The 19,540-nt window shown below is 38.0% G+C and overlaps 1 protein-coding gene and 1 pseudogene across 1 annotated transcript; one reads left to right on the top strand and one right to left on the bottom strand.

Annotated features, from left to right (window-relative positions):
• Positions 1 to 3,234: 3,234 nt before the first annotated feature.
• Positions 3,235 to 6,135, bottom strand: LOC123383277 (annotated as a pseudogene).
• A 6,724-nt stretch (positions 6,136 to 12,859) lies between these two features.
• On the top strand, positions 12,860 to 18,828 carry LOC101091521 (T-complex protein 11 X-linked protein 2). Its single transcript, XM_006944276.1, is given in 11 exon segments — positions 12,860 to 12,931; positions 13,703 to 13,822; positions 14,533 to 14,600; positions 15,355 to 15,491; positions 15,707 to 15,921; positions 16,017 to 16,143; positions 16,146 to 16,190; positions 16,964 to 17,131; positions 18,343 to 18,350; positions 18,471 to 18,654; positions 18,698 to 18,828. Coding segments are annotated over 11 exon segments (1,275 nt in total).
• Positions 18,829 to 19,540: the final 712 nt, after the last annotated feature.

The raw sequence follows: 19,540 nt of genomic DNA, 5'->3' as shown, positions 1-19,540 counted from the left end.
AAGGCTATGGAAAAGCTTGCTGTAAAGACGGGATCACCTCAGATTGTCTGGGTATCCATGCATTGAAGATACCACCACAGTCTGACAGAGAGTATGACAGAGGGCAGTGCTCAAGTGCTTGGACTTTGGACTCAGACCAACCTGGTACATGATTTTCCACATACCAGCAGTGTCATCTTTGGACAGGTTACTTAGTTTCTCTGTCTCTTCTCCTACCTCATCTAAAAATGAGGCTAAAAAGAGTCTATACCAAAAAAGGTTATTGGGAAAATTCATTTGAGCTAAGCAGACCATGGAGGAAATATATGTTCCCATCCTCATGGGCTTAATACAGGGACAAACAGTTTTGTATAGAGATAGGAAAAAAAAGTGCAGAGCAGAGGAGGGGGCTTTGTAGAAGAGGGCTGGGAGAAGATTCATGCAGACCAGTAATGTAATGCAGTCCCCAAACAATATGTAGAGCTAGCTATATCTCTACATTAATTTGGTACTGTAGGTAGAGGTCTGTTCAAAATGTTTTTATGGAAGCCACAGGAAGCTTCCATCAATCTGATTATTCCTTGCTTTCTAACTGGCTCATGCCAAATACGAAGAGTATCCAATCACATTTAACATGGTGTAGTTTATTGGCAGGCTTTGTTGCATTACATTTTACCTAATTAGATATTGAGTTTACTCAATAACTCATGTGAATACAAGGCCTATAAATACACCCTACCCTGTCCCCAGGCGCTGATGTTTTTCCAAGGTACTGAAAAGGTTTTTACACAATACCTGGACTTTCTGATAAATTTTCTATGTAACAACAAGGGATCTGATGAAGATGCCTCTAAAACCCTGAAGGAATAGAAGCAAAATACATGTTACTGAGACAATTATTTCATCTATGTCTACAAGGCTCTGAGACAGGTGTATCATCATTTTATGAGGCCAGGTATAAAATGAACTCTTTTCTTAATAGTATTTTCCAGTACATCTCAGACAAGGCTCACCAGTTGTCTCATTACAAAGACTTTTGACTACCACCTTCAAGGGGGTCCAAACAGCTGGCCAGGGAGCTGGCCAAGAACACTAGATCTGAAGGCAAAAATTCTGTCACCAAGAACAGTAGCTGTAAGTGAAGTGTACTCAGAGGGATCTGAGCATCAAAAACCAAAGCTATTTTTGGAACCACCTAAGTTTTCATAATAAGAACTGTAGCCCAGTAGAGTTTTATCTACTTCACTTTTTGGACTTGTGATGACCTGATGATTTTAAAATATCGTTTTCTTTTACAATGAATTAAGTATTATCAGCTTTAGTTTAATTTTGCTCAAAAGGAAATAGTGAGTTTGTCCCATAATTGATTTGCTAAATAATGACATCCTCTTTATCCATTCATCCATTGATGGACATTTGGGCTCTTTCCATACTTTGGCTATTGTTGATAGTGCTGCTATAAACATGGGGGTACATATGTCCCTTCGAAACAGCACACCTGGATCCCTTGGATAAATGCCTAGTAGTGCAATTGCCGGGTCATAGAGTAGTTCTATTTTTAGTTTTTTGAGGAACCTCCATATTGTTCTCCAGAGTGGCTACACCAGCTTGTATTCCCACCAAAAATGCAAAAGAGATCCTCTTTCTCCGCATCCTCGCGAACATCTGTTGTTGCCTGAGTTGTTAATGTTAGCCATTCTGACAGGTGTAAGGTGGTATCTCATTGTGGTTTTGATTTGTATTTCCCTGATGATGAGTTGATTTGCTAAATAATGAGTTACTAAATGGTCAGTTCTGAGACTTTCTAGGTTAGCTTTTTGAAGGGTCTGTAAGGTATAAACTACTTCCATAATAAACTTATTTACCTTTTTAAATCTCATTTTCCACAAGGTGGGCATTTTCATAGATATAGTATATATCATATGGCTAGGTATTTAGTGTGAAGCAGATACAGGAATACAGTGGCTTTCTATTAGGACAGATATGAAAAAGATTTTTAAGTATATAAAAAATGATCATTTCCTCATATTTTTCATGTAAAAGTTTAATTCATGTTTAAGTGATATAATTGATATTTAGGGTAATTTTTAAATGAATTAACAAAAACATTTTTAATTGAGCTTTAATAATTAATAAAATAAATATTGGCAGATATAACCCATATGAAATCTTTTTTGTATTTTTACTTTTAAAAAAAGAATAGCACTGCTAGGAATTTACCCAAGGGATACAGGAGTGCTGATGCATAGGGGCACTTGTACCCCAATGTTTATAGCAGCACTCTCAACAATAGCCAAATTATGGAAAGAGCCTAAATGTCCATCAACTGATGAATGGATAAAGAAATTGTGGTTTATATACACAATGGAGTACTACGTGGCAATGAGAAAGAATGAAATATAGCCCTTTGTAGCAACGTGGATGGAACTGGAGAGTGTTATGCTAAGTGAAATAAGCCATACAGAGAAAGACAGATACCATATGTTTTCACTCTTATGTGGATCCTGAGAAACTTAACAGAAACCCATGGGGGAGGGGAAGAAAAACAAAAAAAGAGGTTAGAGTGGGAGAGAGCCAAAGCATAAGAGACTCTTAAAAACTGAGAACAAACTGAGGGTTGATCGGGGGTGGGAGGGAGGGGGAGTGGGTGATGGGTATTGAGGAGGGCACCTTTTGGGATGAGCACTGGGTGTTGTATGGAAACCAATTTGACAATAAATTTCATATATTGAAAAAAAATGAAAATAAAATAAAAAAAGAATCCAGAAAATATCCAAGCTTTCCTCCAACCAGATTTATTGAATATAACAAAATTCTATGACCTCAATTGACCTGGATCTGCTGCTTCAAAACATGATCCTTTCTTACTAATATTTTGATGAGTCAGTCCATTGGGTGTCAAAAAGCAGCATACATAAAACAAACTGAGGGTTGATGGGGGTGGGAATTGGGGGGGGAAGGAAAATGGGAGATGGGCATTGAGGAGGGCACTTGGGATGAGCACTGGGTGTTGTATGTAAGTGATGAATCATGGGAATCTACTCCTGAAGCCAAGACTACATTGTATACACTGTATATTAGCTAACTTGAAAATAAATTATTTAAAAAGCAGCATACTCTAAAACTAACAGAAAAGTGCCCAATGAACACTAAATAAATGGCCTAACTACTAGAACCTTAATAGTTCTACAAGGTAATTAACATAAGGTAGGATCAACCCCAAATGACATGCTGCTGGAGAACTGATATGAGATGTCAAGAGGCCATTTTTTGCATTGCCACCATGATGCTATCATGTTTCTGGATCATAATGTTCCCATTATCTGATTCGAGACACACCACAGGAATATCAGTGGGGTCTGAGATTAGCTTAGCTGCTTGCTGGGTTAGAACAGAGATCACCCAGCATGCCAATCTGACAAAGTCCTGCAGCAGCCCAGATAAAATTCTTGGAATCTGTGCAGAGGACTCCAACAATGGATGGATTCTTCATTGTGTCCTCCAAGTACTGCTCCAAGGTTGTCCATCCTGCCCATCACCTGCCTGGCCCAACTCCTTACTTTTTAAATTTGTCATGCCACAAGGCCAAATAATAGATAAATACATAAAACTTTAGGATACTATAATTCATATTATAAAAATGTAGCCATTTCTGAAAAAAGCCTTTGATATTGAATGTTAGTATCCTAGAAAATTAACTAATAGAAATAACTACTTAGTAAAACAGATAATTTTGATATTGTTGAAAAAATCCACTATTTTCCTTTGAACAAATTGTACTACAAAAATATTATAAGGAAATCGATAATTTTTAGTTCATGACAAAAATGTATTAAGAATCAGCAGAATAGTAGGGACGCCTGGGTGGCTTTGTCGGTTGAGCGTCCGACTTCGACTCAGGTCATGATCTCAAGGTTTGTGGGTTTGAGCCCTGCATCAGTCTCTGTGCTGACTGCTTGCTCAGAGCCTGGAGGCTGCTTTGGATTCTGTGTCCCTTCTCTCTCTGCCCCTCCCCCTCTCACACTTTGTCTCACTCTGTTTCTCAAAAATAAATAAATGTAAAAAAAAAATAAAAAAAGGAATCAGCAGAATGGCATAAATTTTAAAAATGAAATAGATCAAATGTTAACATGCTACAGCTCATCATCCCTTGACAATCCCATGAGGGGATAAAGTGGGAATAAAGTTAGGTTTAAATGAGGTCCGATGCTCCCTTTTCATGTCCCTGGGAGGAATATAAGGACGTTGTAGGGCTAGAAAACAGAGAGATATTGGAAAGATATTCTCCCCAGACCTCTTATCCCTCCTTCAATTCTTTTCTTACTTCATGCCTTTTCTAGACTTCCAAGCCCCTGAGGTTTGCATTTTATTTCTGTTCCATATCCATGATTTTTAATGGCTACTTTTTTTTATGAAGAAAAACAAAATGTTTTCTGTTTAAAAGTATTATTTCTAGAATTTCTCTCACTGAATCAAGGGACTGGGATTGGGAGGCCTCTCCTGGACAGAGTGGCTCCAGGTAAGAAGGATGTATACTGGGCTTGGGAAAGGTGACCAGCCAACTGAGAGGATGACTAGCCATTTCTGTCTGATTAGGCAGGGCTTGTGCAATAGCAGTTCCCTGAGAGGAGCCAATGCTGCCAAGAGGGCAGAGTCCTTAATATAGTTTCACCATCCTCCCCTGTCATATTCTGATCCTCCTGACCCTTAGCACCACCACATCAAAATTTTCTTCTTGGGCTCCTCAACTCTGAATGAGAGAGGAATTTCCTCTCTCTGGGCTTTAGTTTTCTCACCTTTAAAATGAAACTTCCAAGATGTCTCCTGGTTCTCAGATTCTGCAAATCTCTATCTCAGTCATGCTGATCTCCCCCCCACCCCAAAGATACCAGTGGTCAAATGTGGCCTAGAAATTGGCTAAGTGGGTGGCTACCTTTGAAGTGGGGTTTGAGATGCTCTGGAAAAACATCATCCCCTCTTACCTCAAATATCTTTCATGTTATCTTGGAATCTGAAATTTTAACGTTAGTGCTGCATTGCTTTGGGACCTAAAGAGTCTTCTGTTTTTCTCAAGTCATTTTCAATAATATGGAGGTTATAATTGAAAAAACCTTTAGCAATGAGTTATAACAATCCTTTACTTTTACATTTCTCTTTGAAATGTTCAAAAAGTTTTCAGATGTGCAGCTCTACATCATGTGGAATATGTATAGCACAACTATGGAATTTGTTGATGGTTGATAGATAACACCCTGGGACATGTGACAAAAGGCCAGAACCTGGGCCCTGGTGACCTCTCCCAGGACATATGTGCATTTTAAAAAAGGAACTTCTTGGGGTTAAGAATAATTAGAAGGAAATACCTCTAAGGTGTTAGGAATTTCCAGCCCCAGGACACCAAACTGAGAAAGAAATTTGGGGTGGCCAAAAATGAGAATGTCACTCTCTCTCTCCTCTTTTTTACATGAGGAATTTCAGCTCTATTTTTAAAATTAATTTACTTTTTAAAATTCAAGTACAATTAACATACGTTATATTAGTTAGTTCAGGTGTGCAATATAATGAATCAAAAGTGTAGGAGAGGAGTTAAGATGGTGGAGGGTTAGGGAGACCCTAGGCTTGCTTCCTTCCTCAAACACAGCTAAATATCAAATCATTTTCAACACCCAAGAAATTGATGTGAAGACTGAGAGAGCAAAAGGATATAACTAAAGGTGAAAAAACTGCCACATCCTGGAAGGTAGGAGCTGTGGAGAGTTTATTTGGAGGAGAAAAGAGTTTCAGGTGCTATGATGAGAAGGGAGCCCTAATCACAGAGAGAGGAGAGAGAGAAAGAAAGAGAGAGAGAGAGAGAGAGAGAGAGAGAGAGAGAGAGAGAGAGAGAAAGTGCACACAGGGAATTTCACAAGAAAAACTCTTCCCCAAAACCATCCACAGGGAAATGGAGAAGCACTGAATTCATAAGATGAATGCCATTCTTTATCACCAGTGATGCCTCCCTGCTTGCCTTTCCTGGTCTCTTGGTTCCATAGTACCCGGGGCACAAAACCCTTCTTGCTACCTGTGATACTGGTTACCCTTTGTTTTTACGCTTTGGATCCTTCTACCTGGCATCATTGGCAGGGGTGTGCTCCAGGTAGGTCTCATCATTTCCATGGTTCCACTCAGTCCCTTCCTGCTGATCTCCCTTCCTGCCCTGTCTACCAAGGTATGCTCCAGAACCAGACTGATGAGACAGAAGGGCTTCATTAGCAGAAGCAGCTGCCTACGGGCAGCAGGTCGAGGGCTGGGAGGAGGTGAGGGACCAGGGTCCCCAAGGGGGTCTGTTGCTGCATGAGTCTAGCCACTACTCTCTTCATAGTCAAAGGTGGGTCTGGGGTGAAATTTAGGGAGGAAGGGACTCATTCCTGGACTAATAAAAGGCAGTCAGAGTTGAGGAGGTTTCCTCTCCTAGCTCCACTCTTTCTGTGCAGTGCTTTTTGGCAAGTCATTGTCCATCTCTGGGCCTTGATTTCCTCTTTTGCTTGCCTTATCCTTAACTGCTTTGATTTAAGGAAAGGCAGTCCTACTAATCTCAAGTTCTCCTTCCCCCAAGGCTGTTTGAGGACCTTAGCTATTGCAATAAGAGGCTCTTGAAGCCTTTGTTCCTAACCACCTTAACTGGGAGAAGTAGGTTCTGTCATCAAGGCACACAATGACAGCTGAAGAGCCCTCCTCTCCCTCATCCCTGGTCAGAGCCAGATCTTATACTACCAACAGCCTACCTCTTCTTGTCTTCCTCATTCCAGATAACATCAAGATGCCCAAGATTTAATAAAGTGTGCTACAAAATGATCCCCGTGAAGCAGAGAGTGGGGCTTATAAGCCTAAAACACCAGGGAAGAGCCAGGAAAACAAGAGTTTCTGTTTAGATGACCACTCTCCTGGTACGTCTAGAATTCTACCATCACATCCTTGGGTAGTGCTTGATAGCAGTTACATTAAAGTAATAGACTGCCTGTGGCTTAAGTGTCTTTTAGGAGCATAGAAGTCTCTTGCAACCTTGCATTTTTCCTTCCTCATCCCTTCACTACTCCTCTTTTGGATTATTATTTTTGTTGTCTTTTTTTTTCCCTTTGAATATTTACATATAGGACCTAGGAACTTTACCAGCAGGTAAAATTGAAAGACATTTTGGCTATAGAGAAAGAGGCCAACAAAGCATAATAACTTGTGTTTGACAATCCTTGAGAGTCTTTGGAAATAGATTACATATTTACTTATTTATAAAATCCAGAATAATTAACATACAGTGTATATTAGCTTCCAGTGTACAATGCAGTGATTCGATAATTCTATATATTACTCAGTGCTCATCATGATAAGTCTAATCTTCAACAATTTTAAAAATTTTTTTAATGTTTATTTTTGATAGAGACAGAGCATGAGTGGGGGAGGGGCAGAGAGAGAGAGAGAGACACAGAATCCGAAGCAGGCTCCAGGCTCTAAGCTGTCAGCCCAGAGACCGATGCAGGGCTCGAACCCACAATCCATGAGATCATGACCTGAACGAATTTGGACGCTTAAGCGACTGAGCCACCCAAGTGCCTCAACAACTTTTTTCAATGTTTATTTATTTTTGAGACAGAGACAGACAGATAAATCTACTTGTAATCCCCTTCAACTGTTTCACTCATCCCCCTCCCCACCTACCCTCTGGCAACCACCGTTTTATTCTCTATATTTAAGAGACTGTTTTTTAAGATTTTAATTCTGTATGGTTAATATACAATGTTATATTAGTTTCAATATACTGATCCACCAATTGTATACATTACTCAGTGCTCATCATGGTAAGTGTACTCTTAATCCTCTTCACCTATTTCACCCATCCCCCCATGCACCTCCCTCTGGTAACCATCAATTTGTTCTCTATAGTTGAGTCTGTTTCTTGGTTTGTCTCTATTTTTTTCCATTTGTCCTTTGGTTTCTTAAATTCCACATATCAGTGAAATTGGATGGTATTTGTTTTTCTCTGACTGACTTATTTCACTTAGCATTATGCCCTCTAGATCCATTCATGTTGTTGCAAATAGCAAGATTTTATTCTTTTTATGGCTGAGTAATATTTCATTATGTATATATACCACATCTTCATTCTCCATTCATTTATTGATAGGCACTTACATTGCTCCCACAATTTGGCTATTGTAAATCATTTTTCAATAAACATAGAGGTGCATATATCTTTTTGAATTAGTGCTTTCATACTCTTGGGTAAATACTTAGTAGTGGAATTATTGGATTATAGGGAAATTCTATTTTTGTTTTTTTGAGGAACCTCCATACTTTCTTCCACAGTGGCTGCACCACTTTGCATTCCCACCAACAGTGCATGAGTGTTCCTTTTCTTCCACATCCTAGCCAACACTTGCTGTTTCTTGTGTTTTTGGTTTAGCCATTATGACAGATGTGAAGTGATACTCATTGTGGTTTTGATTTGCATTTATCTGATGATCAGTGATGTTGAGCATCTTTTCATGTGTCTGTTGGCCATCTGGATGTCTTCTTTGGATAAATGTCTATGCATGTCTTCTGTCCATTTTTTAGTTGGGTTATTTATTTTTGGGGTATTGAGTTGTATAAGTTCTTTTGTATAGTTGGGATATTAACCCCTTAGCAGATACATCATTTGCAAATATCTTCTCCCATTAGGTGAGTTGTTTTTTTCTTTTATTGATGGTTTCCCTCATTGTTCACAAGTTTTAATTTTGGTGTAGTCCCAATAGTTTAACTTTGCATTTGTTTACCTTGGCCAAGGGAGATATATCAAGAAAAATGTTTCTGTGTCAAAAAGATTACTGCCTATGTCTTATTTTAGAAATTTTAGGTCTCACTTTTAGGCCTGTAATCGATTTAGAGTTTTTGTGTGTGGTGTAAGAAAGTGATCCAGTTTCATTCTTTTACATGTGACTGTCCAGTTTTCACAGCACCATTTGTTGAAGAGACTATCTTTTTCCCATTGTATATTCTTGCCTTTTTTGTATGGATTAATTTACCATAAAAGTGTAGGTTTATTTCTGGGCTCTCTATTCTGTTCTACTGATCTATGTGTCTATTTTTGTGTGAATACCATTATATTTTGATTATTATAGCTTTTAGTATACCTTGGATTGTGATACCTCCTGTTTTGTTCTTCTTTCTCAAGAAGTCTTTTGTGGTTCCATACAAATTTTAAGATTTTTGTTCTAGTTTGTGAAAAATAGTGTTGGTATTATGATAAGGATTGCATTGAATCTGTAGATTGCTTTGGAAAATATAAACATTTTAACAATATTTGTTCCTCCAATCTATGAACATAGAATATCTTTCCATTTGTTTGTGTCATCTTCAATTTCTTTCATCAGTGTTTTATAGTCCTCAGAGTACAGGTCTTTCACTCCCTTCTTTAAATTTATTCCTAGCCATTTTATTCTTTTAGGTGCAATTGTAAATGGGATTGTTTTATTAATTTCTTTCTGCTACTTCATTATTAGAGTATGGAAATGCAACAGATTCCTGTATATTGATCTTTGTATCCTGCAACTTTACTAAATTCGTTTATCAGTTCTAATAGTTTTTTTTTTTTTTTTTGGTGGAATCTTTAGGTTTTTTTTTTATATATATATAGTATTATGCCATCTACAAATAGTGAAAGTTTTATTTCTTCCTAACTAATTTGGATGTCTTTTATTTCTTTTTATTGTCTACTTGCTGTGACTAGGACTTCCAGTACTATTGAATAAAAGTGGTGAGAGTGGATATCCTTGTCTTGTTCTGCTCTTAGGGGAAAATTTCTGAGTTTTTCACCATTGAGTATGATGTTACTGTGGGTTTTTTTATATATGGCCTTTATTATGTTGAGGTATGTTTCCACCAAACCTAGTTTAAAAAAAAACACAATATTTATTTATTTATTTATTTTGAGACAGAGAGCAATCGGGGGTGGGGCAGAGAGAGAGAGAGGGAGAGTCAGAGAATCTCAAGCAGGCTCCACACTGTCAGCACCAAGCCCAATGAGGGGCTTGATCTCATGGACCATGAGCAGATACCTGAGCGGATACCAAGAGTTGGATTCTTAACCCAGTGAGCCACCCAGGCGCCCCCCACCAAGCCTACTTTTTGGACAGTTTTTATCATGAGTACATGTTGTGCTTTGTCAAATGCTTTTCTGCATCCATTAAAAAGGTGATATTGTTTTTATCCTTTCCCTTGTTAATGTGATGTATCAAGTTGACTGATTTGCAAACATTGTATCATTGCATGACAGGAGTAAATCCCACATGATTGTATTGCATATATTTTAAAAGTATTGTTGGATTTGGTTTGCTAATATTTTGTTCAGGATTTTTGCATCTATGTTCATCAGAGAAACTAGCATGTAGTTTTCTTTTTTGGTAGTGTTTTTTTCTTAAAATTGTTATTTAAATTTCAGTTAGTTAACACACAGTGCAATATTATTATCAGGTGTACAATTTAGTGATTTAGCATTTCTATACAACACCCAGTGCTCATTACAACAAATGCATTCCTTAATCTCCATCACCTACTTAATCATTCCCCCACCCACGTCCCCTGTGGTAACTATCAGTTTGTTCTCTATAATTAAAAATATGTTTCTTTTTTAAAAAGTTTATTTATTTATTTATTTTGAGAGAGAGAGAGAGAGAGAGAGAGAGAGAGAGAGAGAGAGAGAAAGCACGTGAGCAAGTGGGGGAGGGGCAGAGGGAGAGGGAGAAAGAGAATCCCAAGCAGACTCTGTACTATCAGCATGAGCCCAACACAGAGCTCAATCCTACAAACCATGAGATCACGACCTGAGCTGAAATCAAGAGTCATATGTTAAACCAACTGAGCCACCCAGGTGTCCTAAGAATGTTTCTTTATTTGCCTCTCTCTTTTTTCCCCCTGTGCTAATTTGTTTTGTTTCTTAATTTGCACATATGAGTAAAATCATATGGTATTCATCTTTCACTGGCTGACTTATTTTGCTTGATATATATATATATTATACATATATACCACATCTTATATACCACATATATATATATCACATACATATACCATATATATATATATATATATATATATATATATATATATATATATACCACATCTTCTTTATTCATCTATTGATGGACACTTAGGCTGCTTTCATATTTGAGCTATTGTAAATGATGCTGATATAAACATACAGGTGAATATGTCCTTTTGAATCCATGTTCTTGTATTCTTTGGGTAAATACCTAGTAGTGCAATTACTGGATCCTAAGGTAGTTCTATTTTTAACTTTTTGAGCAACCTCCATACTGTTTTCCATAGTGGCTGCACCAGTTGGCATTCCCACCAACAGTGCAAGAGGGTTCCTTTTTCTCCATATCCTCACCAACACCTGTTGTTTATTATGTTGTTGATTTTAGCCCTTCTGACAAGTTTCAGGTGATATCTCATTGTAGTTTTGATTTCTTTTTCCCTGACAATCAGTGATGTTAAGCATATTTTCATGTGTCTGTTGGCTATCTGGATGTCTTCTTTGGAAAACTGTCTATGTCTTCTGCCCATTATTAATTGGATTATTTATTTTTTGGGTGTTGAGTTTTATAAGTTGTTTATATATTTTGGATACTAACGTTTTATCAGATAGTGTCATTTATAAATATCTTGCCCCATTCTGTAGGTTGCCTTTTAGCTTTGTTGATTGTTTCCTTCATTGTGCAGAAGTTTTTGATTGTGATGAAGTCCCAATAGTGTATTTTTGCTTTTGTTTCTCTTGCCTCAGGAGACATATCCAGTAAGAAGTTGCTAAGGCCAATGTCAAAGAGGTTACTGCCTGTGTTCTTCTCTAAGAATTTGATAGGCTGCTATCTTAAATTTAGGTCTTTCATCTATCTTGAATTTATTCCTGATGTTTATAGCAGCATTACCAAAAATAGCCAAATTTTGGAAAGGGCCCAAATGTCCATCTCCTGATGAATGGATAAAGAAGATGTGGTGTGTATATATATACAATGGAATATTACTCAGCCATAAAAAATAATGAAATCCTGCCATTTGCAAAGATATGGATGGAGCTAAAGCGTATTATACTAAGTGAAATAAGTCAGTCAGAGAAATACAAATACCATATGATTTCACTCATATGTGGAATCTAAGAAACAAAACAGGTGAACATAGAGAGAGTCAAACCATAAAACAGACTCTTAACTACAGAGAATAAACTGAGGGTTGCTGGATGGGAGGTGGGAGGGGGTGGATTCAATGGGGGATGGGTATTAAGGAAGGCCCTTGTGATGAGCACTGGGTATTGTATATAAGTGATGAATCAGCAAATTATACTCCTGAAACTAAAAAAAAATAGTAGAAACAGTAACTCATAAAAATATTTATTTTATAAATCATAATTATTAATTTATCAGTGTTTCTTTGCTGTGTTTACTTACAATTTTGATATTCCAAGCAAAAGGTTTTGAAATCAGTTTCACTTTTTCCTCTTCATAAACTTCTGTTCGTGCCTGAATTCTCAGAGAGTTACAGTGCTATTGAAGGTCAAAGAGTTCAGAAAACCTCCAAATACTAGAATGATTGAGTGAATCCATGTAGGATGTTTGATGGATCTAAATTTTGCGGTCTTACGTCACTGAGTAAATCTCTAAATAAAATAGAAATTCTACTTGTGTGGGTTCTCTGATGATGACTGCTATGCCTTTTTCCAGAGAGCAGACCTGAAGTACTTTCTGTCACAGATCTGATAGAGACAGTTAACGAAGTTTCTAAACTTAGCATTGCTCATGAAATCATAGTAAACCATGCCATCATGATCACATTTGTATCTTTAAAAAAAATCCTTGATTTTAGCACGAATATGTGGCATTGTGTATGTAAGACTTTGTTGGGGGTAGGAGGACCATTTAATAGACTTATTGAAATAGTTCAGGTAGGAATTTACAGTAGATGGGGATGGATTACAGAGATATTTAGGAAACAAAATCTCTGGAATTTTGTGACCCAGTAGATAAATAGATGAGGGGAAAGTAATTTAGAAGGAATCCAGTACACACCAAAGTTATGTGTTGGTGACATCTCACAAGTGGGATTGGTGTGTTGGGGGATGAACTTTGACATTTTTAGCCACTTGTTTTTGTATTTCTTGTATTTGTTTTTAAAAAAACTTGCATTATTATTATATTTTTAAGATGAAAAGAGCTAAGCTCTCTGGTTTGCATGAATAAGGAACAGGGCTGAATGGGGGAGATAATGAGTTGAATTTTCAGCTTGCTGAGTCTGAGGTGCACCTAAAACTTTCAAGTTTTATCAAGAAGGAAATTTTTTCTTGGGTTTCAAAACTGAAATAAAAAGAATATCTAGTGTGAAGTATAAGTATACGGACACAGAAACTAAGGTATACATTTAGGTTAGATGCAGAACCAGGACTAGAACTCAAGGGCCCAACCCCTAGTTCATGGTTCTTTCTACTGCAGGAGAGCTTCTCTGGATCCCTGAGGTCCCTTCTGAGATGATTTGGTTAACATCTTTGCATCTGATACTAAACTCAGTTTATTCAATTCTGCCCATCTACATATAGCTCTTGGCCTGTCAATTTAATGATCTTTCATGATCTTGAAAGTGCTGTTTGGGATTTAGGACATTATGATCCTGTATCAGTTCTCTGGGTAGAGAGAAATTTGTTCATTTAAACTTCTTATAGTTTGGAAGGCAGGTTCATGGAGACAATGTACAATGCTTTTTGGGACCATCTGAAAGCGCAGCTATCCAGTACTCCCCTGACCTCACTTATGCTCTTGAACTTTTAAAAGAATTTAAGGAGGTGAGTAACCAACCTCTCATTTGTGGATGTTAAGTTTCTGGGCAGACCAAATCTTTGGATTGTTGATGGCTACCAATATCCTAAGTTGCATACTGCCTTTCTGAACATGGTCCATTACTTAAATAGACCATCTAAAGAAGCATTTTATTTGTATGATATGAAGCTTGAAAGTTGGTATCTTGCTATAATATCACAGTATATTGTTCAATTTAAAAGATTTTCACTGAGCTTTTTCTATGTTTCAGAAGCACATAAGTGAATAAAAGAGCCCTTGCCCACAAGGATCTCATACTTTTGAGTCAAAAAGCAATTTCAAATGACCTTTAATGGTTCCTTTGCTTATTATCTTTGACCTTTCAAGTAAAACAATCAAAATGTCTTTATCCCTCATTAAGAGTGCTTCAATCACTTTGTGGTGGTGTGTATTTTTTTATATTTTATATTCTGCACTTCTTTTTATGATACTCCTATTTTTATTCATATTTTAACCTCGTCGTCAAGAAATAATATGGCACTATTGTTATTACTGATCCCAGTGAAGCCTTGTGTTATAATTGGTCCCTAAACAGAAAGAAATAATATTCTCCTACAAGAAACTTAGAGACATAGTTTTGAGACTCCCAAAAGACATAGGCTGTGATGACTTTGTTTTAAGAGGGCTGTTCATTGGAGAGTGTTAGGATTTCTAAACAATTTCATTCCATTGACTATGTGCACCAGTCCAAGATGAAGCTGTGCAGAAAGTAGAAAGCATAACAGATCCTGTGCAATTACTGAGGTAAGAAACTAAATGTAGTGACCCTGAAATCTGCCTTAGACAACTGTGCCAGAAAACTCTGGGCTGGATACTGTGTTGTAGCTCCTGCCTTATCTTGCTCTTCTATACTGATGAACTGACTAATATCTCTTATTTTCCTCCCTAGACTAGTGGCTGTTGTTTCCCAAGGATAGTCTCTTGGCATCTTTTTTGGTGATCTTTATATCATTTTGACTCTTTTTAATAAATGATGCTAAGACATAGCATAGTAATTCTTTCTTCTAGAGATTTCAAACTGCCCTTTCCCAGATGTTCTCCTATGTATCTTAACTTATACCCTGTGAGGGGACATAAATGAAGATTATCCCTGTTTCATAGCTAGGAGAACCAAGACTCAGAATGGTAAAGTGATATGACCAGTGAGTTAGAAATTCAATCACCATCACTCCAGCTACTCGTAGATAGTTATTAGGGCTTTGATCATTTCCCTTCCACTGAGTACTCTTTCTAAAAAGTAGTGGCTACATTGGAAAGAGTTCTAGACTGGTAACTAAAAGGACAGAAGACATATTTGTCTTTACTTCTGACAACAATCACTTTGTGGTCTTGGGTCCCTAACTGCAGTATTTTTATTTGTAAATTCAAGTTAGATGGTTGTTTTTAAGGCCCACTTTAACTCTAAAATACTGTGATTTTAGAACTTCTTGCTTGAGTTCCACCCTTCCACACTAGATTCCCTTTCATAGTGTAAATATTTGATTTCTTCTTATGACAGAAGTATCTTCCACGTTCTCATCCTGGTGAAAATGGACATGGTGAGCTATACTATCTAGAGCCTTTGACCCTTCCTGCAGGAACATTATGTCCAGTATGAACGAGCTAAATTTCAAGAACTCCTTGACAAGCATCCCAGTATGTTTAAAATTTAAGTGCAGGAGAGGGAGATTTGACTTTGGGTTTGCCTTCTTACAGTGATAAAGTATTTTCTAATTTTTGAACAGAAAGTTTCTTTTCTGGGTAAAGGGTAGGGAAAAGGAATATTTCACTAGGACAGAAAGTCCCACAAAATAATTTTTATTGACCAAGTCTTAGTCTTTAAGCCTCACATATTCACTTTTATGTCATAGATGTCCTTGATTACACCACAAAATGTCTAACCAAAGCAGCAACAGATCTCATTACACCATCTACAAGTTCTTATGGATCTTCCAGCTCCTGCAGCTTGGCCTGTTCACCTCCAAGTTGGGTAGCTAAAAACTCAGATGTCCCCAATCCCACAAGGGTGCTATTCCAGAGTTACATGAACCTTCTCTGGGATCCTGATAATTATGAGTTCCCTGAGGTACAAATGTGTTTTAGAGCTTTGCTTTTTTGTTTTGTATTTAACATCTCTACCAGAACTTTCCTCTCTTAACCCACTCTTCCCTCTCTCAACAGACTTTGCTGATGGACAAAATCTGGCTGTGGGAGATGGAGTCCCAGCTGCACCAGTTAACTATCCTAGCCTCAGTATTGCTAATAGCCAGAAGTTTCTCTGATAATGCTTTACTCAGGTTTTCTGAATTTGTGATAAACTGAAGTGCATAACCAAGGCCCTGACAGAGGAATTTAACTCTAGATAAGCTTCATAGGCAGATCTTTCTTAGAGTTGAAAATAATATGTGTTTTTTGGTAATATATTATTGATTATTTGTCATCAGAAACCACACAAAGGACCTTGGGGGCCACTGGTAAAGATTGTTGGTGTCTTTTGATAAGTCAAGGCTTGGAATAGAGTAATAAAACTTAGTTCCAAAGAGAAGAGTGTGGAGGCTAGTTTGCTACAAACGATTCATTATCATGTTTTTCTAAAAATAATTCATTAGATATTTGAATAGGTGATGTTGGATTTGTGTATGTATATCCAGAAGTTTATCAGTTGATCAGTAATATTGATTGATCATCACTGCATGCAGAGCACCACAACGAAAATAAAAAGAGGAATTAGAAGTCCAGGTCTCTTAACATATTTATAATGTAATTGGTGAAATACGAAAAGAACAACCAGGAAAATACCCAAGAAAATCTTAAAACAAGATTTAAATAACGTTTATGTGACTAAAGAATACTGAGTGAATCCAACAATAGAACTGAACCCTTGTCCAATTTATGTTGTTTTACTTGAAGATGAATATAATACTATATGTATGAATTAGTTGGCCCCTTGAGGGTAACAATGAAGGTTTTTAATTTGTACATGGGGTCCTGCTGTCTACCAGTAGTGGTGACTTAGAATTATCCTTTGAGGACCTGTCTTCTATTAGGGGCTTTCTGGGCTTTGACCCTAGGTCAGGGCCACTCTGCTCTGACCCTATGTCAAGGCCACTCTGCTTTCTGTCCTTCATTATCTAGGCCTCAAGTGGCTATGCTGAGTGTGAGTGAACAAGTGTCTCAGGAAATCCATCAAGGCCTCAAAGACATGGACCTTACTGCCCTGAGAAGAGAAAACATGGCATCTCTTTTAGGCCAACTCCAGAATATTGCCAAGGAGAACTGTGTTCATAACATCATTGGTAAGAGTCCCATAGTAGTGATAGGGAGGGGTGCCAAGAATGTAGAGGATGAAGGGACACTTTTGTGGCTCAGTTGGTTAAGTGTCTGACTCTTGATTTCAGCTCAGATCATGATCTCACAGTTTGTGAGGTCAAGCACCATGTCCAGCTCTGTGCTGGTGGCACGGAGCCTGCTTGGAATTCTCTCTCTTCCTCCCTTTCTCTCTGCTCCTCCTGCATGCTCTATCTTTCTCTTTCAAAAAAAAAAGATAAATAAACTAAATAAAAAAGAATGTGGAAGATGAAGAGGTAAACATAACCTTGGAAGCCAGTTAGCTAACTACTTAAAAATAGAAAAGCATGATCATTGGGAAAGACTTTTGGCTTTAGTTTTCTCATCTATAATATGCAGGGTTGAAATAGATCTCTTTCAGTTTGAAGAGTGATTGTATGGTTTTAAAGTGGACCCATAGCTAAGCTATGTAACTTGCAGGTGTGAAATACTGTCCCATCAACCCTACCAAGTCATTCCTGGTCATTTTCCTAACTATATAGTCCAAGATCTATGATGGGAGACCTTTGCTCTAGCCTATGTTTTAAAAGTTACATTGTGGGCTCCTACACACCTCCAAGGAACTAATACTGACTTAGGCTGTAGGATATATTCCATGCTGCAATGGAAGCAGTAAACTTGGACAGCTTGCTTCTACTTTTGCATCTTAACATCAACTGATTTGGATGTGTAGGACTGAATTTTGTGCACTGTTGCAATGCATGCCTTTATAATTTCATCTACAATATCTGGGATCCTCTTGGTAGGTCAATGCATACAAGGAACTCACTTAAAACCACATAATCTTTTTTTTAAATTTCTTTTTTTTTAATTTTTTTTTCAACGTTTATTTATTTTTTGGGACAGAGAGAGACAGAGCATGAATGGGGGAGGAGCAGAGAGAGAGGGAGACACAGAATCAGAAACAGGCTCCAGGCTCTGAGCCATCAGCCCAGAGCCTGACGCGGGGCTCGAACTCACGGAACGCGAGATCATGACCTGGCTGAAGTCAGACGCTTAACCGACTGCGCCACCCAGGCGCCCCAAAACCACATAATCTTATGAATATCCAGAAATTTGCTAGGTCAACATCTTTTGAACATGCATTGCCTTTGGGAGCTTGATAGCATTCCCTCCTCAAAAATGAAGTAGATAATTCTCATTTATACAGTTTATCCAGATGAATGGGTAGGTCAGTGAATATCTCAGTTAACTTAATCTTTGGTGAGCAAAAAGTGCAAGGACATTGTGATTTTTTTCTGAAACCTCTTTGATCTTCCTCTTTTCATTGTTTTCCCTTGCTTACAGATCAATGAATCAATCCATATTTTTCTCAAATGTTTGGTTCATGGCATGCAGGAGTCTCGGCTAGACTTTCCTGGAGGCTTTATTCTCATCAAAGGGGAGTTGACAGAACTAGGCTGGAAATTTTTCAATCTGATGCATCACAATCAGCAAGTATTTAGCCCCTACCATGCCAAAATCCTAAAACAAACAAACAAACAAACAAAAAACAACAACAAAAAAAACCCAATATATCATCCCTTCAGCTCAGGCACAAGAAACAGAAGTGGGGTCTGATAGTGATGGACCCCAGATATGGCAACAGGGAACCAGGAGAGAGGGCTCACCATGTTCCTGGGATGACATCACCTGTGGTCAATAGAGCAGCTAGTCCTCTTCCTCACTACAGCCAGGACACAGAGATGCAGGATCAAGCAAGTAACACCAAGTGGTCCAACCTCAGTTAATAAACTTCTGAGCTGCAAGAAAACTTCAGTTCCTTTTGTTTTGCAACTGATTATAGGTTCTGTGCCCTTATATCCTAACTAGCTGAGAATACAGTGGACCCTCAGCTTTCCTTCAGAGTATGCTAGTGGTTGAGCAGGAATCAAGGCATCAGGTGCTAACATTATTTTGTATAATGGAAAATAATTTCCTTGAGGGCTATGAAAACCCTTTTTGGAATGGAATTATCCAGAGTATGAATATAAAGGCAAATCAGAAAATCAGAGCCTGAAGTGGGACTCGAACCCATGAACCATGAGATCACGACCTAAGCTGAAGTCACCACTTAACTGACAGCCACCCAGGTGCTCCTATTTATTTTTATTTTAAAGAGAGAGAGTGTGTGAGTGTGGGAGAGGGACAAAAGGAAAGAGAGGAAGAGAAAGAGAGAGAATCTTAATCAGGCTCTACGCTGAACTGTTGCGACCGGCACAACAAACACCGAGATCAGGGTCCTGAGGATAGGGGAATGTAAGAAAGAAAAAAAGAGAGAAGCCAGTTTGGGAACAGGAGGGTCCCCTGGGCTGATGGCCCAAGTGACGGCTTTATTGTTGCTGTACACAATCTTTTATATCAAGACTCTTATGGGT

This window comes from Felis catus, chromosome X, assembly GCF_018350175.1.
Source record: "Felis catus isolate Fca126 chromosome X, F.catus_Fca126_mat1.0, whole genome shotgun sequence".
NCBI lineage: Eukaryota > Metazoa > Chordata > Mammalia > Carnivora > Felidae > Felis > Felis catus.
The sequence above is the reverse complement of the archived record's forward strand: the minus strand, read 5'-3'. Positions and strand labels throughout refer to the sequence as shown.